At 39.2% G+C, this 26,640-nt stretch overlaps 1 protein-coding gene across 6 annotated transcripts in view; it reads left to right on the forward strand.

The window, feature by feature from the left end:
• gria3a (glutamate receptor, ionotropic, AMPA 3a) overlaps positions 1 to 26,640 on the forward strand; it is a 233,870-nt gene that overhangs the window by 168,408 nt on the left and 38,822 nt on the right. For all 6 annotated transcript variants that reach the window (XR_009806454.1, XM_061897722.1, XM_061897724.1 and 3 more), the window contains exons 9-12: positions 4,975 to 5,082; positions 8,566 to 8,772; positions 13,363 to 13,736; positions 20,593 to 20,791. Coding sequence is in view for 5 of the 6 variants with exons in the window: in XM_061897722.1 (XP_061753706.1) it covers positions 4,975 to 5,082; positions 8,566 to 8,772; positions 13,363 to 13,736; positions 20,593 to 20,791 (888 nt within the window). In the remaining variant the exon portion in view is untranslated. The remainder of the gene's footprint in view (positions 1 to 4,974; positions 5,083 to 8,565; positions 8,773 to 13,362; positions 13,737 to 20,592; positions 20,792 to 26,640) is intronic.

Here is a 26,640-nt window from a genome sequence, read left to right on the forward strand (position 1 = left end):
AGTTTGTATTTATTTGGAACATGAATGAATACAACATGATTCATCACAATTTCCAGTTTGTCTATTCAACATGTTCGAAAAGTAGTAGGAAGAAGCAGCGCTAGTTAATCTTGCCCTGTTTCCTTTACATAGCAGTTGCTAAAACTTTTGTTCACTTCGTGTTCTCAATTTATGCACAATATACTCCATAGGTAATAACATTAAAAATAAATAAATACATAATTACTGAAGTAAGTTATATTTCATATGTTGAAATAAATAAGATTATATAGAAAATGAATGGATGGATGAAATAAATCCAGAATGGTTCTTTATCTTTGTACAAACCCCGTTTGCATATGAGTTGGGAAATTGTGTTAGATGTAAATATAAACGGAATAAAATGATTTGCAAATCATTTTCAACCCATATTCAGTTGAATATGCAACAAAGACAACATATTTGATGTTCAAACTGATAAACATTTTTTTTTTTTGTGCAAATAATCATCAACTTTAGAATTTAATGCCAGCAACATGTGACAAAGAAGTCGGGAAAGGTGGCAATAAATACTGAAATAGTTAAGGAATGCTCATCAAACACTTATGTGGAACATCCCACAGGTGTGCAGGCTAATTAGGAACAGGTGGGTGCCATGATTGGGTATAAAAACAGCTACCAAAAAAATGCTCAGTCTTTCACAAGAAAGGATGGGGCGAGGTACACCCCTTTGTCCACAACTGTGTGAGCAAATAGTCAAACAGTTTAAGAACAACGTTTCTCAAAGTGCAATTGCAAGAAATTTTGAGATTTCAACATCTACGGTCCATAATATCATCAAAAGATTCAGAGAATCTGGAGAAATCACTCCACATAAGCGACATGGCCGGAAACCAACATTGAATGACCGTGACCTTCGAACCCTCAGACGGCACTGTATCAAAAACCGACATCAACCTCTAAAGGATATCACCACATGGGCTCAGGAACACTTCAGACAACCACTGTCACTAAATACAGTTTGTCGCTACATCTTTAAGTGCAAGTTAAAACTCTACTATGCAAAGCCAAAGCCATTTATCAACAACATTCAGAAACTCCGCCGGCTTCTCTGGGCCCGAGATCATCTAAGATGGACTGATGCAAAGTGGAAAAGTGTTCTGTGGTCTGATGAGTCCACATTTCAAATTGTTTTTGGAAATATTCGACATCGTGTCATCCGGACCAAAGGGGAAGCGAACCCTCCAGACTGTTATTGACGCAAAGTTCATAAGCCAGCATCTGTAATGGTATGGGGGTGCATTAGTGCCCAAGGCATGGGTAACTTACACATCTGTGAAGGCACCATTAATGCTGAAAGATACATACCTGTTTTGGAACAACATATGCTGCCATCTAAGCGCCATCTTTTTCATGGACGCCCCTGCTTATTTCAGCAAGACAATGCCAAACCACATTCAGCACATGTTACAGCAGTGTGGCTTCGTATAAAAAAGAGTGCGGGTACTTTCCTGGCCCGCCTGCAGTCCAGACATGTCTCCCATCGAAAATGTGTGGCGTATTACGAAGCGTAAAATACGTCAGCGGAGACCCCGGACTCATGAAAGACTGAAGCTCTACATAAAACAAGAATGGGAAAAAATTCCACTTTCAAAGCTTCAACAATTAGTTTCCTCAGTTCCCAAACATTTATTGAGTGTTGTTAAAAAAAAAGGTGATGTAACACAGTGGTGAAAAATGCCCTTTCCCAACTACTTTGGCACGTGTTGCAGCCATGAAATGCTAAGTTAATTATTATTTGCAAAAAAAAAAAAGTTTATTGAGATTGAACATCAAATATCTTGTCTTTGTAGTACATTCAATTGAATATGGGTTCAAAAGGATTTGCAAATCATTGTATTCCGTTTATATTTACATCTAACACAATGTCCCAACTCATATGGAAACGGGGTTTGTAGACCAGAAATAATGTAAGACTGCTTAAAAAACATAAGAAATGTAATGAAGCCGCAATATTTGAAGCGTGTTTTAGTTAATTAAACTTTATAAGTCTAAAATAATAATGATAATCAGTACACATTTATAATATTATATTTTCATTGTAAAAATGATTCTCTTTTTTTTTAATAATGATGTCACTGCCAACGTGTGGGTTTGGGAAGTAAATAAGAACGTCACTATAAGAATACCTGCATATTAATAAAACACAAAATATAGGTTACAAGATCCAAAAGTGTAGACATGATGTTGCAAACAAACAGAGTTGCACAGATAACCTCCTTAGTGCAGATGAAAATTGCTGACTGAATTAAATTCCAAATAAGTTGTACTGTAACTACACGCACATAGTAGCTTTACTCCCCCGCCTTCGACTCCCTGTGCAAACAATGGCATGGAAAGGACATGTTGCCCCCGTGCCAGCTCGCCCTGTCCTGTCCAAATATCTCAGCTTTCATGGCAACATTTGAGCGAGCGGCCCACAGCGTCATTGTGCGACCTGCAGTGACACCGCCGTGAGTAGTGAGCGTGGCACGAGTCTTATTCATGACCCTCACATGAGTGCATTGAAACTGTCCTAAATGTTTGTTTTAAGGGTTATTTCATAATGTGCTGATGTATGTGTGTTGTATTATTAGAGCAGCAGAACACTAAGATTGTCTGCCTCAAACCATGCTGCCTTCTCGTTATGCAAGGGAACGTTTGCAGAGCCCTGAATAGCTTCCTCCCACTCAGCTGAAGCCAGGTCCAGGTGAAGAGCGCTACAAGAAGCAGAGAAACTCATCATATTAGCACAATACAGAATATAATTAAATGCATTTTATTGTCATTGTACTCAATGAGATTGAAATCAGCTCGTTTCAAGTGTAGGCATGCATGTGGAATATAGCGTATACAAAAGAATTAAGAAATAATGCAAACAAGACAACATGATTATTGCACAGTTATAAGGAATGGATGTTGGACAATGTACAGTATACTGGGCCAATAATACTGACAGTTTCACAATAAAACAAGGGTGTCCATAGTGTGGCCCACTTGACCCACAGTATATTGCCCAAATAAAATCCAACCAAATAATACCAGTAAAAATGTGATAAAAAAAAGAGCAAAAAAATATATCGTAATAAGAAACAGCTGTAATGTTGATAGTGTAATAACTAACAATAATCCACTTTGTCTCCTAAAACGCAAAGCTGATTCCAAGTTTTATACTACTGTAGTTAACGTCTGTTTAAAAAAAAACAAAAGCCAAAATGGCCCCCGCATGCTGACTTTTCAGTATGCAGACCATGATGAAAAAAAAAACTTGGACGTCCCTTCAATAAAGCCATAACTTAATATTAAACGGTCTCCTTGCACACCAAAAATGATAAATAAAGTACATTATTTAATAAAAAAATTAATTTCATATATGCATACATTTTTATTTTTGGGAGCAATGTAAGCACAGTGGTACCTCTAATACCAGTTTAATTTAAAGGGGACGTATGATTTTTTTTTTTTACATTTCAAATACTTCCTTGGGGTCTACATAACATGTAATGGTGTTTCTTTGGGTCAACATTTTACAAAGATTTTATTTTACAGACTATTTTCAAGCCGCTTCCTGACCATCTCTGCAGGATGTGCGGTTTTGTGGGAGGTTTTATTTACGTGCCTCCACTTTGACTATGTATTCTCTCTGTCAGCTATGTTGTAGTTTCTAGCTCTTCCATATAAAGTCTACTGACCGATATGCTAGAACTATACGCTACTTTGTATTAGAAATGGCAACATTGGAGGATGAATGTGCACATACAAGCCAGTCTGCCCCACAGCAAGAGGATGGAGAAAAATAAGGAACTTATTAACTGCTTTGTTGGACTAAAATGGCGGACTTTCACAAAGCTTTTCGAGCAAACCATGACAATATATGGACATATCCACTGACGTCACTAATTGAAAAAAATTTCACAATTAAGGCAAATTTCAAACGGCTCTTTTGGAGGAAGTATTAAGGAAGGTAAAATTGCTTTATAAATACCTTGGCCATGCCTCCATGGTTTGATATAAAATTTTTGGACTGTATGCCGATCCCAAATACACAGAAGAGGTACCAATAAGTAAGAAAATTTGGTTTTGCGTAATAAGCCCCCTTTAAGTTTTGTGACACCAATGTTTACTTGAAAAACAACATCGCCCTTTGAAATACATTTTAACCGATTTCACCACCCACCCCAACCCTCCAACATCACAATTTTGACATGTAACATGGCTTTTAGATTAAAAATATAGTATGAAACACAACAATAAAATGTATTAAAAACAACTACAACAGTTGTATGAAGTAATGTAATAATGTACAGTATTTACCCTGGAGAGTGGACTTTCAAAGTATCTCATTCCAGCTGTTTTTCCGTCAAACATACCATCAGCAGCTTTTCCATATTTTCTTGGATAAATGTCTGCCATTCGATATTTTAACATCCTTGGCTGGCGGTAGACTTATTCTGTTTCGGTATGGTGTGGACTAGCAACGCTCACATTGCTTCGCGAAGTTGGCTGCACATGTTGTAATGTTTCAGATGATTTCTTTATCATGATTTCTTTTAATTTAACGAACATCACCCACTTCTTCTTCTCAGCGCAGTCCTTCACACTCACTTTCTCAATAAATAAAATAAAGTTTTGTCCATCTCTAACTATAAGCTAATGCTAGCGGGTAAGACCGGATATTTTGGTCAGATTTTACGGGGTTCACTGTGACATTCGCTCCGTCAACTAATGGTGTGGAGGTTCAAAACCCAAATGTTTGCTAGGAACATAAAGCATAACAATTAATATCCCGAGGTACCACTGAAATTCAATTACTTAGTTTGTGCACAACCTTTTTGCACCGAGGGCCATTTACAAATAAAATTGTGTGGCGGGGACTTGTGGACAATCGAAAAACTTGTATTGTCTGTGTCTTTTTTGCTTCTTGCAATAACTTTCATCGTTTGTGTTGTTTTTCAGATCGGCTACTGGAATGAATACGAAAAATTTGTATATATAATGGATCAGCAGGTCACCAACGAGTCGTCTTCTGTGGAAAACCGAACAATTGTGGTCACTACTATTATGGTACACTCTCAAGCGGGTTTTAAGTGTTTCACCTCAAGATTTCTGCCACTCAAAGGTCAAGGTGTCCATTGTTGCAATCTGTCCTGGGAGGGTAGAATTATTTCCTTTTGAGTTTGCTTTCCATCCACTCACTACATGTTGAAACAGTCGACTCACAAAGAGTGTTTCAACTGTATCCGTGTGGGTGTCAAAGCATTTTGTTTTTTTTATATTCAGTGGGCTGTTGTAGTAGTGACATCACAATAACGGCTTTGGTAAAGATAACCGTAGAGATAGGCACCTATTCACATTCTGTGCGTACGTAAGTAACAGTGATTCCGTCTCATCGGGTAAACAGCTCAGTGACAGAGGCTCATGATTTGAGAGGACATAAACAACCAATGGTGACGCGCTCTTGGTTGTTTATCCCTTTTTTCACACAAAAAGTGTGCTCGCCATTTCAACTTTAACCAAGGATTGTACTATTATCGTGCTGACAGGAAAGATTCATTCATTACTCATATCAAAGGGACTCATCTGCCATCTTTAAATGTAAAATAAGGTGCGCCTTATCTTACATTTAAAACTCTGGCCTCGTCTTCCTTCTGACTTTGTCTATTATGTTTTCATCTTAGGCAAATTCAGAACATGTTTCACCATAGTAAAGTGCGGTATTATTATAGGAGCATTATAGTCAACTCATTTTGTATCATAGTAGTTCTGGATGAGAGTTCCATTGAGATCAAACATAAATTACAACCTGATCTGATGAGATTTGACTGAGATATATCAACATCTATACATGTCCAATGGGATTTTCCATGTTAAATTCGAATTGCTGCAAATGCACAATCTGGATCAGATCCGGTGACCGCACACACTCATAACAGTCCATTCACACACTTGTCATAAAATAATTCAAAGAAGTGTCTATCTCCAAAAATTGAAATAAGTTGATCAATGTAATGAAAGGTTCTCAAGTTATTAAAGGTTCCATATTATACTGTTTTTGAGGCCCAACACTAGTGTATTGGAAGTGTGTTCTCTAACATCTAGCCTTATTGCTGGCATTCATGTAACAGCCTAAAGCAAGTTGTCCAGCACAACTCTTAAGGGAGTGAGGTTTAATAATGTAAATCGCACAGTTTAAAAATGCTTTCAGGAAATGTGGCTGTAGCGTTAATGGCACCAAGAAGCACTATTGTACATTGTATCCCTGTTATAAATATACACTGTTACTCTGCAAATGTCCAAAGTAATACAGTGGAACCTCGATTTACGAACTCTTCTTTCTATGAACTTTTCGATTTATCGCAGACCGAATTCAATCAGTACAATTAACATTGCTACCTGGGTAACCGACGTCAAAGTACATAAGACTTATAGCCACAGGCTAATTTGCAACCCTTGTCCCTGGTTTTACTTTTTAAAAAAGATGAGAAAAGTGTAAAACATATACAATAGGATTAAGACAAGTACAAAAGTAAAAACACATTGAAAATAATTGGCCTCATACATCCAGTTCTAGTGCTCACACTTCTGATTTTCCTTAAGCCACTTTTTCAGTTTTGTGGAGAACAGTTTAATGTCAGACTGTGACTTTAAGTCCAGTGGCAAAGAGTTCCACAGATGTGAGGCCTTCAAGTCTGCACACCCTCATTACTGTATCTTTGTATTTCTTTACTCATCACATCAGGGGCTAATCCATTAAGACACTTAAAAATAGCTTTTAAAAATGCGAAAATTATCAATACTCGTAACGTTATATTTTTGGGTAATATGGCAGTGATGATGCTTCATTGTTTTTGGTCAAATATCTTTAGTGTTTGTTTATATAACGACAACAGAGGCTTCACTGCACATCGTGTGGCCTGTCCCCAGACCATGGCACAATAAGACATATGGGATAAAATCATTGCATGCATGTAAACTTGTACAGCTTGAACAATCAATCAATCCACTTTATTTATATAGCACATTTAAACAACAAAATGTTTCCAAAGTGCTGCACAACAATATTAAAAACAACATTCAAATACAATCCTGAGCTCCACCAATGACTGAATAAAAACAAAAAATAAATGAATAAATATAAAACCAATACAAAAACAATGTAAAATAAATATAATTAAACACGATTTTAAGGGTGAAACCAATTAAAACAGTAAATAGAAATCAAAATTTTAAAACACAGAGAGCAACAGAGGACCACACAATTCACGTAGTGTTAAAAGCCAGAGAATAAAAATGGGTCTTAAGGCGAGACTTAAAACAATCCACTGTGGGAGCAGTTCGAACATGGAGGGGCAGAGGAACAGATGAACAAGGTCTAATAAACCTGAAACAATTTATATTTGTTTTTATGGTCTTAGTCATTTTTATAATATGGCCATCAAATTTTAGCTTAGGGTCCAAAATAACACCCAGATATAAAAATTCCATCTACCTGCTCTATTTCATTTTGATTTATGTTGACCTGAATTTTATTTAATTATTTTTTCTTCAAAGAGAAACACATGGAGACAGTTTTGTTATGATTTCGGGTTAAACAGTTATAACAGAATACGAATATGTTGCAGGGTACGAACATTTCAGAGAGACGTTTCAAGAAGTATCCACAGTGTGGTTGATTTTTCATGGCCTATGCATGTTCGGGCAGCATTGATATCATGTGTCATGTCATCCCCTCATTTTGTGATCGTAAACCGGTTGCTATCATAATTTTGTATAATAGGGGACCTTTAAAGGGTGCAACCTGTTCATTGTATCTGTCATATAATGTGTATCATTGATGTAACATATGGAAGTAGGAAGTTTAAAGTACGTATAAAAACATAGCGCTGGAAAATCATGGAAAAATGTAATAAAGACTGCGATAGACATTGATGATAACTACTAAAAGGTGGCCATCTAATGATGCAACCAAGCCAGTGTTTAACTAATTGACATTTATTGACTATCAGTGAGATTGGCAATGCATTGTCTGAAACGTTTCTTCTGTCACTGACGTTTACTTAATGACCTGGAAAAGTGCTTTGTTCAGCTTGTTACGCACCTCTCTTTCCCTGTGTGCTATGCTGATGCTAGGCACGCAAGCACAATCCGACCTTCCCTCCCCGGCCCCCTGTCCCCTCACCCACATAAGGTCATAGATTTAGGATGAGGTTCGTATGAGGGAGCCCTAACTTCCCGCTTCCTGCGCTTGTCTTCCCGCTGGCCCACTTGGCCTATATTACTGCAGCAGCGGCCCGCTTTTTTTGATGACCCCCCCGCCCCCATGTGCTCCAGTTACGCTGATGCTGAGTGATCACCGTCCACTGCTTGTGTGCGTGTGTTTGTGTGTGTGTGTGTGTGCGTGCGTGTGTGTGTCATTTGTGCTCGCTGTCCCTATACGCATGCATGCATGCCTATGTGTCCACGCACCTGTGTGACCGCTGAGGTCCATCCATTGTGCACATGTGCTGTCTGTCTTTACCGTCTACTCAAACTATGTCTAATTAACAGGAAGCACCGTACGTGATGTACAAGAAAAACTATATGCAGTTGGATGGGAATGAAAGATATGAAGGCTACTGTGTCGATTTAGCTACTGAAATTGCCAAACATGTGGGGATAAGATATAAGCTGTCGGTAGTTCCGGATGGGAAGTACGGAGCCAGAGATCCAGAGACTAAGACGTGGAACGGGATGGTGGGTGAACTGGTTTATGGGGTAAGTCTCAGTTTTATGTATTGACCAACAAAATCACTTTGTTTATTATTACAGTGGAACTTCTGAAGTTGTACACAACCTGGTACTTTGTTCACGTTTCAAAACCCTTTTTTAACCAATAATAAACAAGAGGCAAACTGTTGCCATCACGGGATATATTTTACCGTTCTTTGAAGTAAGTTCAACATTCTTAACTGTCATACATGTCACATTTTTAGCCATTTTTTTCTTGTAATTTACAAGGTCTACAGTACAAATATGATCTCGGTATCAAAAGTAAAGGTGGGACTTTGATGATTGCTGTAGATGTAAAAATTTACATCCATCCATCCATCCATTTTCTACCGCTTTTTCCTTTTCGGGGTCGCGGGGGGCGCTGGCGCCTGTCTCAGCTACAATTGGGCGGAAGGCAGGGTACACCCTGGACAAGTCGCCACCTCATCGCAGGCATATTCATGGGAAACAACATGCCGTGTTTCTACCCCTTCTGGGGCCCTCCACGATGGCGGTTTGAACACTGTTTTGTGTGACATTGGTGGCACATTTTCACCAAACTATGGTCAAACATCGACTTTAGACGTTCCACTGTATCATTTGTATATGACAGACACTTTTCACTTTTTTGTATTACAAAATTCTTGCGTGTTGTTGGCAAAATGAGTGAGACGTAAATGCATCAAATTATTTCTTAACAATTTGTTTTAACTTACTTGAACTTGCTTCAGTTATTGGGCACTCATTAAATGTCATTATCCAAATTGAGCCAAGAAATTCCTGAACAACTTGTAGCATATAGGATCCATGTATTATATCTAGGGCTGTCAAAAATAATAAGATAAATTATGTGATTTATCACAAAAAAAATATTGTATTAGTTATTTATATCCACAGATTAATCACCCAATTTATTTTGACTCCTTTCCTGTAACCGCGGATGTGAAAATGTGTGTTTTCATTTCAAAAAACACTCTGACTGGACTTTAGGTAAAGGTGTTACCAAGTTTTGAGGAAAAAACATGTGGTGCATTCAAGTAAAACATTTTACAAAATCTTCATGTATGACACTGACAATAAAATTGCATTTGTGTCCCAAATATTAGGCTCTTTTTTCGGTCAATTTAAATTATGCAAGCAATCAATTAATTATGCTTAATCCAAATTCAAAAGTGTGATTAATCTGATTTAAAAAGTAATCATTTGACAGCAAAATTTTTAATTTATTGAATGATGTTTCTATGTTAATATTTAACCAGTAAAATATAATTATATTTAGTTGGCGTTTTGATGGTTTGTTCTATTTTGTATCTTATAGTACAGCTGTCAAAAATAACAATTTACCGCATGTGATTGATCACATAAATATATTTAATTAATCTCGTAATTTATTTTACTGGCATATGCTGTGTTACAGTCATTGATCATGTCTATTCTTATGCCAGGGCAAATATGAGAGAGGAGACTTCAACTGGTGGGCTCACCTTCAAAATACACTTTATATAAAAGTGTTATCGCATGACTTCTTTTTTTCTACATTCAAACACTTTCTTGTGGTCTTTATAATAGAATTGTGGTGGTTTGGTAAAAATGTTGCTTAGAATATGTTTTACAGACCATCAAGTCGTTTTCTGACCGTTTCTTCAGGATGCGCCGTTTCGTGGGCGGTCTATTTTACGTGCTTCCATTTCGACTGCGTCTTCTCCCCGTCATCTTTGTTGTACGTTTTAGCGCTTCCACTGACAGATATACTGTAGGTGATAACTATACGCTACTTTGTATTAGAACAGGCAACAGAGGAAGATGCATGTGCATGTACGAGACTGTCGGCCCCACAAAAGGATAAGCAAATGAATGATATGAATTCAAGGGAAACATTTAACAACATTTAACATGTTTATGTATAAGATTAAAATTGCATTTGTGGCAAAATATTTGGGTCTTTTTGTAAGTTGAACGGGCTGTTTGCAACATATACACGGATGTCTAGAGGGTGCTAACTTTCAAATGTATTTTACACAGTATATCCCGCCCTCTTCCGACCTCTATGATGTAATGATGTAACTACATACGTACGTAACACGTGCACGCGCATTAGCTTTAGGTGTTGTTAGCTAATGATAGTGATTTGGGGAGCTAGTGTTGGCTATTGAATGTACATTTTATCATAACAACATGACTGCAAATTGTTCGTAGCTTCTCTTGGACTGCTTTTGTATGTGTGCACACGCTCTCTGCACATACAGTAAGTGTTAACGAGACAGGGTGTGCAACCGCCGTAAACACCAATCATTATATCCAGGGGGGAAAAAAATTGTATTACATTACCTCAGTAATTGTGAAAAAGGTAGACAGTTTTACAACAAATGTTTTCTGTTAAACCAATTTTTGGTAACACAAGCAAGCCAATGGTGGTCTTTTTATTTATTGTTGTTTTTAACTGTGATCAAGTTGCAAACAGACCCTTTAATTTAAATTGTGCTAATGAGTAATTAACTGGGGTTGATTGTGATTATTGTAAATGTAAAAGTGTGATTAGCTGGATTTTATAAAAATGAATCGTTTATCGGCACTTCTTATTCGCTATAGCCATTAATATTTTAGAATTTAGTTACAATAAATTCAAAAACAATATTTTTCATTTAAAACACCAAAATATACTATTATGTCTTGTTTTTGTATTCATTTTTTCTTTATGATTTTATTCGTTCAAGCATCCATGCTTTTTAAATTCACATTTTCTTTGCAAATTAACATGTAATAGTGAAGTATACAATCGCCAGATTTAGTTACAAATTAAGTGTTATGATATTTGAGAACTTGGCTGAACATACAGAATGGAAAATAAGTGGATTATATGAAAGTAGTTATGTATGTGTATGACTCTTTGGTTTAGCCCCCTGCACAAATCTTTTTTTTTTTTTACATTAGTGATGGAAGGCAGCAGCTTGGCTGCTACACATTTAACTTTAATACCAACTCTTTAGAAGTAATTTCTGCCTCTCACATTTTATAAAATCTGTAAGTATGATGGCTTGGGGTTGCTTTAGAGATGAATCTACCAGGCTGATTCACATTTTTGATAACTGCCCACATAAGCTCCTTCCACCTCTGTCTTCCAACCCTCTCACTGAGTTCATAATGGAGAGTTGCATCAAGACAAAGACACCAGCCAACACAAATGATGGTGACTCATCTCAGATAGAAGATGCACTTTTGTGGCACTCTAAGCTCCCACATCTTCTACATAGATTTACAGTAAAACCTCCAAAATTCATTGTGTTTTCCTAATTGAAACCAGCCATCAAAAAAACAAAACAGAAGTTGACTAATATATGATAAAACTAAACGAAAGTAAAATTACTCCAAGGGATACTGTAAAGCAATACTGCCTTGTTGTTATTTAATGTCTACATAATAAATGGTTTTGACGAACGAAAAACACAGGTAAAGTTTGTGAAAGTAATTTGTGCATATACTGCCTCAAATCACCACAGTGTTTATTTTGGGGTGGAATTTACCTTGTAGATATCATTTATAAGTCCAGAACTGTGAAATCTGTTCCCTTGTTGTCAGGAGTCCTTTAAGGCAGACCTGAGCAAATTAAGGCCTGGGGGCCACATGCGGCTCCTTGAGTTTTTCAATCTGACCCGCCGGACATTCCCAAATAATTTTTTTAGATCTTTAAGATGGAAAGTGTAACTGCCATTATGATATGCAGTTATGTTTTCTAATGACCATAAGTCTTCAACTACACAAAGTATTTCAATGGTTGGAATCTGCGCTTATGGATGATATACCAGTTACTATGGTAATCTAATTACCGTAGTTACTATGGTCATCTAATTAGTTACTATGGTCATCTACGTCACAGCAGCTCAGGCGAAGCACCAAGCAGTGTGGGAGGGAAGCGTTTCCATAGACGCAGAAAGAATACAATACAATAAAATAGAAAGTACTTTATTGATCCCTGGGAGGAATTCAGCAAATATCAGATATATCAAATTGTAGGTGGGTTTATTGTGTACACTTCGAGTTCACATTTCACTGTTTGTTGCATTTTCGTTGCGTTTCACTTGATTGTAAAGTATGTCTCTCGAACCGGGTGTGACATTCACATTTTGTCAATATTCAGTGTGTTATCGTTGATAGAAAAATGTAAACTTCCATTACGTTTTTTAAGTCGGTCTGTCATATCATTTTTAGCATTCAATCAGACATTATTGTGAGGTTTTGTATTAGTGTTCCTAAAAATAGATATACCGGCCCCCAGACACATTTTTTTCTCTAAATGTGGTCTCCGAGTCAAAATAATTGCCCAGGCCTGCTTTGAGGGTTGATAGTGGGTGTCGCAGTCAAACCAGTTTAGAACCACTGTTTGAGATATTCACTGGGCTGACATCTATTGATCTTCCATAATGTCCTATGTGACGGTTCGAAATCGATGTGATGTGATTGATTGATTAAATGTTGGACTTTTAAAGCATACTTAAAATTTTCCAGTTATTCAACAGGAGAAGTTTAGCATTTCACACATCAAAGTTGTTATTTTCCTGAATGTGTTTGCTCTAACCGTCAATGTCCCTACTTCTGCAGAGAGCTGACATAGCCGTGGCTCCTCTCACGATCACGTTGGTACGAGAAGAAGTGATCGACTTCTCAAAGCCCTTCATGAGCTTGGGCATCTCCATTATGATAAAGAAGCCTCAAAAGTCCAAACCTGGGGTCTTTTCCTTCCTGGACCCTCTGGCTTATGAGATTTGGATGTGTATAGTGTTCGCCTATATCGGCGTAAGCGTGGTGCTCTTCCTGGTGAGCCGCTTCAGTCCTTACGAGTGGCATCTGGATGAGAACGATGAAGCCAAAGACCCCCAGAGCCCCCCTGACCCGCCCAACGACTTTGGCATATTTAATAGCCTCTGGTTCTCCCTGGGTGCCTTCATGCAGCAAGGATGCGATATCTCGCCAAGGTTTGTTGCCGCGTTCCGTCTCCACCACTTCTCACCATCTCTTTGCATTTTATAGTCCCTTACATACATCTCCATCCCGCCATGGTGCATATAGGTTATTTTGGCTTCCCCTATCTTCTTGCCTCACGACACTTGGCCACACCCTTTCTTTCTGTGCATCCGCTGGATTTTGAGCCGCGAGTCGGCAGCGGTGCTCCTCACCCACAAATTAACTTATATTCACCATGCTGAGGGCTGTAAAATGCACAGGGCTCATTTCATTGCCGAGTTCCTCGTTGACTCTTGGAGGGCTACCGTGTTTTTGCTGCATGTCCCATTTTACGCTCATCAACCTGGTGCATATAACGCATTTCATGTGGAAACGCCATCGCCGCCTTGCGTTGATGAAGTGCCCCCGAGTGACAACATCACGTGTTTAACAAACATGACGATCCATGACTCCTTTCATCCTTGTTGTTCCGTCCGTGACCTCTTCTTCAAGGATTCACCAAGATAACATATGGATTTGTCTGACAAAAAAAAAAAAAAAAACTCAGAATATCCTCTGAATGCTGGGAGATGCTGTTGCTGACCCCAAACGCCAAGAGAACGATAATTCTGGTCGATACTGCATTTCGCAGAAATCCACAGAAACCATGCATATATGCTTCCTAGTGGCTGTGAGCAGCTAAGGGGATGACATCACTGCAATCTTATTGGCCGGGTAGTAAGTGCTTCATTATGTTTTTCTGGTGGTATCATGGCATCACCATTGATGTACCTTACTTTTTTACTTTTTTTTAAACTTTTTTAGTACTCACTATCAAATTTTGGAATAATTAAATATTTCTACACAAATTAGCCGCACCAGACCATACGCCGCAGTTATATACCGGTACGACAGATTTTGAAAATGTTTATTTACATAACTTAATTGTTTCCAAACGGGACCTGTAACACAGCAGTAAAGGGCTGATTAAACAAAACCGGAGTTATTGTCGAAAGCTAGCTTTACAATCAGCTAAACAGACTCAATAACTCCACGGTGACTTTTGGTGAATTTACAAAAATGAAAAAATAAAACAAGTATACCATTGTAGAAAAATTATACTAACACAAACACTTGTAAAAGTGTCAGCAAATTTGCTAATGCCTACGACACTAGCTTGATTACATTACGACAGCATGTACAAATAAGCATGAACACACTCCTACAGACATCACACATAGGACGGTTTGGTAAGTATCAATGGCTTTAGTTATATTGTAAAACTTACAAACTTTGCTTGAAGTGATGAATGAAGATTCCTTTTGAACAGAGTTGCTACAGACAAATAGATGAAACGGGATATGCTTCTGGTTCAAGGCAGGAAACCGTAAGTACAATTTCAATACGCAGCACCTTCAGTGAGCAAACCCGTCATAGCACAAACATTAACACACCATTTCCGTGTCTCTGTCGGTGTTAAAGACTATTTGTTGAATACAAAATATGGTCCTTAGTGAATAAAAATCCATAAATTAGCCGCACCGTTTTATTAGCCTCAGGTTTCAAAGCCTGGGAAAAATGTAGCGGCATATGGTCCGGAAAAAAGGTAATTGTCCCGAATAAACTGGACATTTTTGTTTGAAATCTGTCAAGCAATGGTGATGCTATTACCACTGTTTTGTTCAAACTGTTGCACAATGACAGTGTGAATGCCTGACTCAGCATTGGCACAGTTGTTTGCCTTAAGCTTAAACCATGCATGCATTAAGTCTGTGTTGTCAGCTGTGACAATAATCTTGCACAGTTTGAGCAGAGTTACGACAAGCTCTGTGCTATTTCTAGTCACTGTGCATGTGTCCACTGCAAAAACTGAAATCTAAGCAAGATTAAATATTAAAATCTAAGTTACTGTTGATCCATAAATACATATTTTTCCAACTCAGAAAGAAGTTTCAAATAGACAAAATTTGGGGAATATATACACGCAAACCAACCAACTTCTCTCCAAACTATTCAGATCCTTTCTTCCTGTCAATCACACTCCAGTGGAAAACAAAAGAGGAATTATTATTCTAATTTTAAGATAATGGCAGTCACCGAATAGCTGTCGAGCAGATAAGAAATAAGCAATTAATTTTTTTGATTATAGTACACTTTCAGTTGATTGTTTTGTTCGTATTGAACACATAATATGAACATATTTAATTATTTTACTTTTGCAATAACTCCTCTGTTCGATAATATAGTAATATAAATGTGTATCAGAGGTACAATGACGTGTACATAAAGCTTTAAAATCAGTGCAAACTTACAGTACGCGGAGCCCAGGAAACACGTTACATGGATTTTTTATTCTTTATTAAGCGCACTTACTGCACAAAATAAAAACACTACTCGTAAAAAACTTCATGTTCTGTTTAAATGGGATGTTTTTAACTTGCTCACAGTTACATTTTTCATACCAAAAAATATACAAGAACACTGGCCGGCTTATGCACTGCAAATGTTTTGTCTCTTGCCAAGATATAACATTTTAATTATGTCCCTAGTTTTAAGAGCTATTTATCTATATTCAGTCATTGACTTTAGATCATTATCTTAATTTTAGCATGAATAATTATAATAATTGTGTCTATAATAGTATAAAAATATTTAAATTGGGAAAATAACTACCGCTATTCAAAAATTATATTTTAGTTTACCCTATATAGAAATTTTTTTTGAAAGATTCTTCAGCATCCCGAGGATGCTTAATTTAAGAATTGCAAGTTGAATAATGCTTCTTTTCAGAATAAAATACTTGAAAGTTTTGCTAATTTATGGACATACACATTTTAACTTAGGATGTATTTTCAAGAAAAATTAACAAGCTGCATTGACAGGTAACTTCACTAGTTTTTGCAATTTTTTTCTAAAATCTAGTCTTTTTATGTTAGATTTCGTCAGCTTCTTTTTGCAAATGTTTGACAATTAGTGATTTAAGACAGATATTTTTTCAAAGTGTCCATATTTTTAACTGTTACAATAATAATTGCTCGTCGGTCCGAGGAAGCAACTAACAATCTGGAGACATGTTGTTGTTGTTTTTGTTGTTGTTATGATGGATTTTTTTTTAATGATAGCTCATGTTAGCGATTCAAATCGCTATGATTAGCTAACAACACACAAAGCTAATGTGCGTAAACATGTTACGTACAGTACAGGCAGTTATGTCGTTACATGCCCTAAGAGGGAGGTATATACAGCTTAGAACACAATTAAAAGTTAGCACCCCCTTTTGTGTAAAGGTTGCAAACAGCCCATTTTAACAAGGTTTGAAAATACTAGGTCATCTGGATCATCAAAAAGTACTTGTCAACAGTACACACACACGCTAAAATCGACATTTTTGAAACTCGCCATTAAGGCAGGAGTTTTCAAAAGTGTCCTTTTTTAAAAGAGATGGATGGGTCCAGGATTTTTTCTCTCCCGGGAATAAGATGGGGCTTGACCGATTTGTGAGTGGGCTAAGAAAATCATTGATTTTCATGACTTGAGTTCTCATTTTTTCAATAAATCAGTTATGATTCACAGCACAAGTATGTTCAATATAAAAGTAGTTTCAACTAAATTTGATAAAAGAATATTCAACAAAATATTTAAGCCTAACACAAGCATCAATGGCAAAAATGTTTCACATGCAAAAGTGACAATACAGCAACAGACAGGTCTCATCCGCCTGATAATAACCAGACAATGCATCCGAAATGCGACCACAAGTGTCTTTAAACATATGTATAAATAATAAAAGCAGACAATTATGCTTTGGCAATATTGTTTCGGATCACAATATAATAACTTAAGAAATTATTAATATTGAAATAAACATTAGGCTAATAGGCGACCAAGTACACCCGCGTTACCGCAAAGAGAAATGCAAATAGCTCAATTTACAAATGATCGGTCTGAAGGGCGGGGCAAACATTTTTGCATTAACGCTATGATTGGACAGCTGCAAAGATGGACTCAACTTGGGGATAGGCTTAGCAAAGATCCCGTTTTGTGGGCGGTCTTATTTAGGCGGATCCATTTCTACCTTGTATGATTAGTCCGCTGATGTCACAAGTGGGACGTCACAAATGTGGCAAATTCCAAACTGCTCCTTTGGAGGAAGTATGAGGGAAGGCAAGATCGTTTTATAAATATTTCTGCAATGCCTCCATGGTTTGATTTAAAATGTTCAAGACTTATGCAGATCTCAGATACACAACAATACCAATAGGTAAAAAAGGTGATCTCACATAACAGGGCCCTAAAATGCTAAGGCCAGGCTGAACTAGGGCTAAAAATATTTCGGACAGAACTATAGCCTCCATTGGTCGATGACACATCGACATATCGGCTAACAGGGGAAATATATGCCCGTTAGCCTGTATGTCGATGTGTCATTCAACTGACAGGGAAAAGTATATTTTCAACAAATAAAACCAATGTGGATATGGGTAGTGTCAGTGCCGATTTCGTTGACAATGTGCAGATATGCTGAGGAAATGTGTTCCAACATTAGCAGAGCTCATTGTGGTTTCTGCGTTAGGCACATATGGGGTGGTATTTGCCAGGCACAATATAATGCATTACATGTAATCATTTTCTACTTTGTGTATTGACATGGTAGTAGGCTATAGGATTTATGCGTAAAGTGGGTTGGCTCATAGCATCGCACTCTGCACTGATTGATTGATTGATTTATTGGTTGATTGATTGATTGATTGATATATTGATTGATTGACTTTAGTTTATTTTGAACATGAACACAGTCAAAGTATAACACATCACACATAATTTTTTATCATTTCTCTTTACATCATGTCCGAAAAGAAGTAAGAAGAAGCACATTTTATTTAATCCTACCCCTTTGTCACTTCAGAGCATTTACAAATACATACAGTATGTTCATTTACTGTCTTCGTTTTGTAACACAATTACACCATCCATCCATTTTCTACCGCTTGTCCCTGTGGAGACTATCGCAGCTGCACATGGGCAGAAGGCGGGGTACACCCTGGACAAGTCTCCATCTCATCACAGGGCCAACACAGATAGACAGACAACATTCACACTCACATTCACACACTAGGGCCAATTTAGTGTTGACAATAAACCTATCCCCAGGTGCATGTCTTTGGAGGTGGGAGGAAGCCGGTGTATCATCAGTAAATGATTAACACAGCAGTTCTTGCAATATATAATAAAGTCAGTCATGAAAAACATACTGAGATGAAGAATATCCCGTTTTCTATAAGGTTAGAGGCATTTCTCTTAATTCTTATTCTTTGTACTTTGTGAGCACTATTAATATGAACAACCTCATAAACTGGATCATATCAGTACATTGTTTAACTTCTTTGCTTAATCCATTCCATAGTTTAATTCCACATAAATTACGCTAAAGGTCTTAAATGTTGTATGTGCATACAAATGTTTCAAGTTAGTTTTTCCTCCAAGGTTATATTTGTCATCTTTAGTTGATAAGAATTGTTGTACATTCTTGGGTAGCACGTTATAGTTTGCTTCGTACATAATTTTAGCTGTTTTCAATTTTACCAAATCGTTGAATTTCAATATAATTGATTCAATAAATAAAGTGTTTTTATCTTCTCTATATCCAACCAGCATTATGTATCAGTCTAACTGATCTTTTTTGTAACACGGTTAGTGAATGAAGTTCACATTTGTAGTTATTTCCTGATATTTCTGCACAATAACTCAGATAAGGTAACACTAGTGAGCAGTAGAGAATATGGAGTGATTTACGGTCCAAACAATATTTTGCTTTGTTCATTATTGAAACATTTCTTGCCACCTTATGTTGCATATTTTTACTGTATATGAAATTTCCAGTTAATTTGATCATATATTATTGCACCCAAAAATCTAGTTTATTTTACCCGTTCAATGTCCAATCCATGGATGGCTAATCAGTCTAATTTTATTTGTGTATGATGCTCTTTTGATGTGCGTAAATGGAAGAGAATGCAGTGAGTCAGGTTGGATGCAGTATGGAGTTATGCTAAACGAAATGTGACGGTCAATTTACTGTTGGCCTTGACTTGCCATTAAAGTAGGCCTATGCAATATATAATATATTATATATGATTATATATAATTATTTCGATGGTGGTCCGTGCGATCAAACTAGACATTTTAGCAGGGTAATGCCAACAATCGAACAGACAACTAAAAATATTGCTGCGTAACTTTACAAATACATTTGGCTTATCGACATTAGTAAAATGTGGCATAATAACTGAGTAAACCATCTTGCAAGAAGTATAAACAAGAGAAAACTACAGCGTAGGACTCGTCGATTGCCATTTGAAGTTCCTTGTAGTAGGTTTCGGATTCGGCTTTGTATCTGGCAACCTCAGTCATGAAGGATGGGACTACAGAATTTGGACCGTAATTGCAGTACCATTTCTGGCCACATTACTACATACGGTACCTTTAAGTAAGCTGACAATCTTTATACTTAGATGTCAGGTTCTGCAGTGTTAAGTGAATATATATATATATATATATATATATATATCTATATATATATATATATATATATATATGTATGTATATATGTATATATATATATATATATATACATGTGTGTGTGTGTGTGTGTGTGTGTGCCTGTGTTCTGTTATTTCTCAATTTTTGAGAACATTTCAAAAACATTGTCTTCTTCTTGATTAGTTTTGTATGAGCACTTCTCTTGTCAGCTTTGGCGATGTAAGATCTTATCGTGGAAGTTGGAATTAAATAAACAAATTGTACAGTTTAGGATAACAAAAGAGGAGGAAAACACCATCATATGCCCTCCTGCTGCTCTTACGTCTTCAACCCCTCTCCTCCTACCAGATCACTGTCAGGCCGCATCGTCGGAGGAGTCTGGTGGTTCTTCACCCTCATCATCATCTCCTCCTACACGGCCAACCTGGCCGCCTTCCTCACTGTGGAGAGGATGGTGTCTCCCATTGAGGGTGCCGAGGACTTGGCCAAGCAGACAGAAATTGCCTATGGGACGTTGGACTCAGGCTCCACCAAAGAGTTCTTTAGGGTGAGTGTGTCACTTTTTACCATTCAGAACCTAAATGCGTGCAGAAGATTCTGAAGTGGTCCTCAGTTTTGTTTTGTTTTTTTAATAAAAATGTGTTTTATTCAAGGATAAATATGTTTTTTTACCCCACATTTCAAATGAGATAAAATAGAATATCACAGAGGTAAACATGACTTAACAGTTTTTCCATGTACTCTGGGAATGCATCTTACTATATAGGTCTACAGTCATTATATTCCTGGAAATATTAATAACCAACTATTATTAAGGGACTTTGTAAGAAATTCATGTTTATAGAACGCTTGGATGAGTGGCAGAATTATTCACCATACAACAAGAAAATATTAGTGAACACTTTACAATAAGTACACATTACTCAGCAATAATAAAGCATTACTAAATACTGAATCCAAAATTATAACGCATATTTTCAACATTGATACTCATTAGTTTGCAGTATAGGAACAGAGTTATTAATATAACAATTAGATTATTAAGTCTTATTTATGAAACCATTGACAGTATCCAAATGTAATTTAAAAATGTTGAATTAATCATTTATAAAAATGCAAACAATAAGCTTTTTACAGTTGAGCTTATTAATACAGTACTGAGTAAAATAAATTATAACTGTCAATAAACTCCATAATAATAAGGATAAATGTCCGGAATATGCTTTGTAAATCATGAATTCAGTATTTACTTATGTTTATTAATGTACTTATTATAACGTGTTACCAAATATCAGTGTATCCGAAAATATAACTATAAAATAGAAAAGACTTCAACTAAAAAAACAACCCTAATTTAGCAAAAAAAAACACAGCTTTTAGTACTAATAAAGGTGTTTGAGAGATGTGTGTTATTATGATTAATCATGTTATTTTATATGCTACGTATTAATTAATGCATCCACCCACCAGCAACCTCAAGAGATGCACTTGCATTTCTAATAAAAGACAAGTGTCAAACATTCTGCCTTTTCAAAGATGGTTGTGCTCAGTTTTTATTGACCCTGTCAGAGAAGTATTTAGGTCATGTAACACTGCTGTGCATCAACTGATAAAGATGTATTTTCATCGCAATAAAATATTTCTGAGGTGTTAAATTTAATGCAAGTAGATTTACACGCTCATAAACCCTCATTCATGAACACCTTATAATGGGACTGTGTGTGACTGTAGCCAGTCTCTACAATTCCATACCCCAGGTGGCAGTATGCAACGCAATGCCACTTCTAAACATATGCCATGTGGTGAGAGAATAAGAAGGTGCGGCTGGACAGATCGATGCTGTTAACTTTGACGCTATATTTAGCGAGCATTCGGCCCTTCCCCATCTAATAACGCTCAATGGCGGAAAGTTGTTAGTAGTTCTAAAATTGTTTATTTTGCTTTTCAAGTTTTTTACTCACTTTTTGTCCCCCACAACAGTTATTCCTCTCTCTTACAGTGTCCATTATAATTACACGTGTGATTGCCTTTTGTGCACATTCAACAATGACGTCATGATGTCGCCCGTCTACGAGTTCTAGAGCAGATCTAACAGTGTCCTGTGTGCGTACTGCCTTGTAAATTCCTTTTAGAATATTTTCAAATTGAAGCTATATTTCTGTGCTCCCCTGCGTTGTATGTTTGATTAGTTGTGTGAGCTTTTGTCACATAACCATGGAAACGTATTTCCAATCCAGCAGTCTATATTTAGCTCTAATAGTTGAGATGTTACTTGCAAAGTGTAGACCCATTAAACTGTTGGTGGCCTGGCTTCACAGAAAAATATCTCCTGAGAATGTTAGAGTAAACGTGCACTGTGAAGTGTGTTTTCCGGCATTTAACACTGTCATTGTTGGAGCATCGTCTGTAGTCCACCAGCATCACAGAAAAAGCAAGCATTGCCCCCTTGAAGGGAGGGGAAGGAGGCCAATATTACTTGTTTGGGGAGCTTTTTTGCGTATTTAGGGGTGTAGAGTTTTTTTGTGCATGTTTTTTTCTCTGAGGCCTCTTTTTGAAGGCGTCCAAGCGTAACAGCCTTGTCTGAGCTGTGGTCTGAAAGCAGTGACATGGAACAATCGCTGTGATTAGTGTCCTACAGTAGGGAAGGGATTCACATGGCCCCATTCCAGGGTTGAAAGTGGAGGGTTAATCATTTTGCAATACAGTCTGCGGAAAATGATGGAAAGCGGCACTCTACACAGCGACTGATGCTGTGGTCAAAGTTGGAATCGCAATAAAACACATCTTAAGATAGTCAACATTCTACTGTCGTCTAGGGCATCCATCCATCTTCTTCCGCTTATCCGAGGTCGGGTCGCGGGGGCAACAGCCTAAGCAGGGAAGCCCAGACTTCCCTCTCCCCAGCCACTTCGTCCAGCTCTTCCCGGGGGATCCCGAGGCATTCCCAAGTTAACCGCGAGACATAGTCTTCCCAACATGTCCTGGGTCTTCCCCGTGGCCTCCTACCAGTTGGACGTGCCCCAAACACCTCCCTAGGGAGGCGTTCTGGTGGCCTCCCCCCCTTGATGCCCGAACCACCTCATCTGGCTCCTCTCAATGTGGAGGAGCAGCAGCTTTACTTTGAGCTCCTCCCGGATTGCACAGCTTCTCACCCTATCTCTAAGGGAGAGACCCGCCACCCGGCGGAGGAAACTCATTTCGGCCGCTTGTACCAATGGATCGATACAGCGTCCGCATTACTGAAGACGCCGCACTGATCCGCCTGTCGATCTTGCGATCCACTCTTCCCTCTCTCGTTAACAAGACTCCAAGGTACTTGAACTCCTCCACTTGGGGCAGGGTCTCCTCCCCAACCCGGAGATGGCAGTCCACCCTTTTCCGGGCGAGAACCATGGACTCGGACTTGGAGGTGGTGATTCTCATCCCGGTCGCTTCACACGCGGCTGCAAACCGATCCAGTGAGAGCTGAAGATCCCAGCCAGATGAAACCATCAGGGCCACATCATCTGCAAAAAGCAGAGACCTAGTGCTGTGGCCACCAAACCGGAACCCGTCAAGGCCTTGACTGCGCCTATAAAATTCTGTCCATAAAAGTTATAAATAGAATCGGTGACAAAGGACCGCCTTGGCGGAGTCCAACTCTCACTGGAAACGTGTCCGACTTACTGCCAGCAATGCGGACCAAGCTCTGGCACTGATCGTACAGGGAGCGGACCGCCACAATAAGACAGTCCGGTACCCCATACTCTCTGAGCACTCCCCACAGGACTTCCCGAGGGACACGGTCGAATGCCTTCTCCAAGTCCACAAAGCACATGTAGACTGGTTGGGCAAACTCCCATGCACTCTCAAGGACCCTGCCGAGAGTATACAGCCGGTCCACAGTTCCACGACCAGGACGAAAACCACACTGTTCCTCCTGAATCCGAGGTCCGACTATCTGGCCTAGCCTCCTCTCCAGTACACCTGATTAGACCTTGCCGGGAAGGCTGAGGAGTGTTATCCCATGATAGTTGGAACACACCCTCCGGTTCCCCTTCTTAAAGAGAGGAACCACCACCCGGGTCTGCCAATCAAGCGGTACCGCCCCCGATGTTCACGCGATGCTGCAGAGTCTTGTCACCCAAGACAGCCCCACAGCATCCAGAGCCTTAAGGAACTCCGGGCGGGTCTCATCCACCCCCGGGGCCTTGCCACCGAGGAGCTTTTTAACTACCTCAGCAACATCAGCCCCATAAATAGGAGAGCCCACCACAGATTCCCCAGGCACTGCCATAGGAAAACGTGATGGCGGGATTGAGGAGGTCTTCGAAGTATTCCTTCCATCGACCCACATTTGCAGTCGAGGTCAGCAGAACACCATCCGCACCATACACAGTGTTGACAGGGCACTGCTTCCCCTTCCTGAGGCGGCGGTTGGTGGTCCAGAATTGCTTCGAAGCTGTCCGGAAGTCGTTTTCCATGGCTTCCCCGAACTCCTCCCATGTCCGAGTATTTGCCTCCGCAACCGCTGAAGCTGCACACCGCTTGGCATGTCGGTACCTGTCCACTGCCTCCGGAGTACTATGAGCCAAAAGAACCCGATAGGATTCCTTCTTCAGCTTGACGGCATCCCTCACCACCGGTGTCCACCAACAGGTTCTGGGATTACCCAACTGCGTTGCGGCCACAGCTCCAATCAGTGGCCTCGACAATAAAGGTGCGGAACATGGTCCACTCGAACTCAATGTCCAGCACCTCCCTCGTGACATGTTCAAAGTTCTTCCGGAGGTGGGAATTGAAACTGTCTCTTACAGGAGACTCTGCCAGATGTTCCCAGCAGACCTTCACAATGCATTTGGGTCTGCCAGGTCTGTCAGGGATCCTCCGCCACCATCGCAGCCAACTCACCACTAGGTGGTGATCGGTAGAAAGCTCCGCCCCTCTCTTTACCCGAGTGTCCAAAACATGAGGCCGTAAATCCGATGACACAACTACAAAGTCGATCATGGAACTGCGGCCTACGGTTTCCTGGTGCCAAGTGCACATTTGGACACCCTTATGTTTGAACATGGTTTTTGTTATGGACAATCTGTGATGAGCATAAAAGTCCAATAACAAAACACCACTCGGGTTCAGATCCGGGCGGCCATTCTTCCCAATCACGCATCTCCAGGTTTCACTGTAGTTGCCAACATGAGCGTTGAAGTACCCCAGTAGGACGAGGGAATCACCTGGGGGAGCGCTTTCTAGTACTCCCTCGAGTGTACCCAAAAAGGGTGGGTACTCTGAACTGCTGTTTGGTGCGTAAGCACAAACAACAGTCAGACCCGTCCTCCCACCTGAAGGCAGAGGGAGGCTACCCTCTCGTCCACTGGGTTGAACTCCAAAGTACAGGCTTTGAGCCGGGGGGCAACAATAATTGCTACCCCAGCTCGTCGCCTCTCAATGTGTGCAACGCCAGTGTGGAAGAGAGCCCAGCCCCTCTCGAGAGAACTGGTTCCAGAGCCCTTGCTGTGCGTCGGAGTGAGTCAGACTATATCCAGGCTCCTTCCCCCCTAGTGAAGTGACGTTCCAGGTCCTAAGAGCTAGCTTATGTAACTGAGGATCAGACATCCTCAGCTACATAAGTGCCCTGCCTTCGTCTGCCACCCAGCTCACACTGCACCCGGCCTCTATGGCCCCTCCCATTGGAAGGGTGACCCACGTTGCCTCTTCGGCCAGCCGGGCCCCATGGTTACAGGCCTGGCCTCCAGGCGCTCGCCATCGTGCCCCAACTCTGGGCCTGGCTCCAGAGCGGGGTCCCGGTGACCCGCGTCCGGGCGAGGGAAATCTGGGTCCTCGATTTTTCTTCTTCATAGAGGTCTTCGAGCTACTCTTTATCTGATTCCTCACCTAGGACCTGTTTGTCTTGGGAGACCCAACCAGGGGGCATTGCAACATTGCTCCTAGGATCTTTGGTACACGCAAACTCCTCTACCACAATAAGGTGGCAGCTCAGAGAGGAGCTAGGGCAGTGGTTCTCAAATGGGGGTACGCGTACCCCTGGGGGTACTTGAAGGTATGTTAAGGTGTACGTGAGATTTTTTTTTAAATATTCTAATATCAACAGTTCAAAAATCCATTATAAACAACAACATCTGAATGTAAGTTCATAAACTGTGAAGAAAAAAAATACAACAATGCAAAATTCAGTGTTGACAGCTAGATTTTTTTGTGGACATGTTCCATAAATATTGTTAAAGATTTCTTTTTTTGTGAAGAAATGTTTACAATTACAATCCCCAAGAGGGCACTTTAAGTTGATGATTACTTCTACTGTATGTGTAGAAATCTTTATTTATAATTGAATCACTTGTTTATTTTTCAACAAGTTTTTAGTTATTTTCTATCTTTTTTTCTAAATAGTTCAAGAAA

This window comes from Nerophis ophidion, linkage group LG04, assembly GCF_033978795.1.
Source record: "Nerophis ophidion isolate RoL-2023_Sa linkage group LG04, RoL_Noph_v1.0, whole genome shotgun sequence".
Lineage (NCBI taxonomy): Eukaryota > Metazoa > Chordata > Actinopteri > Syngnathiformes > Syngnathidae > Nerophis > Nerophis ophidion.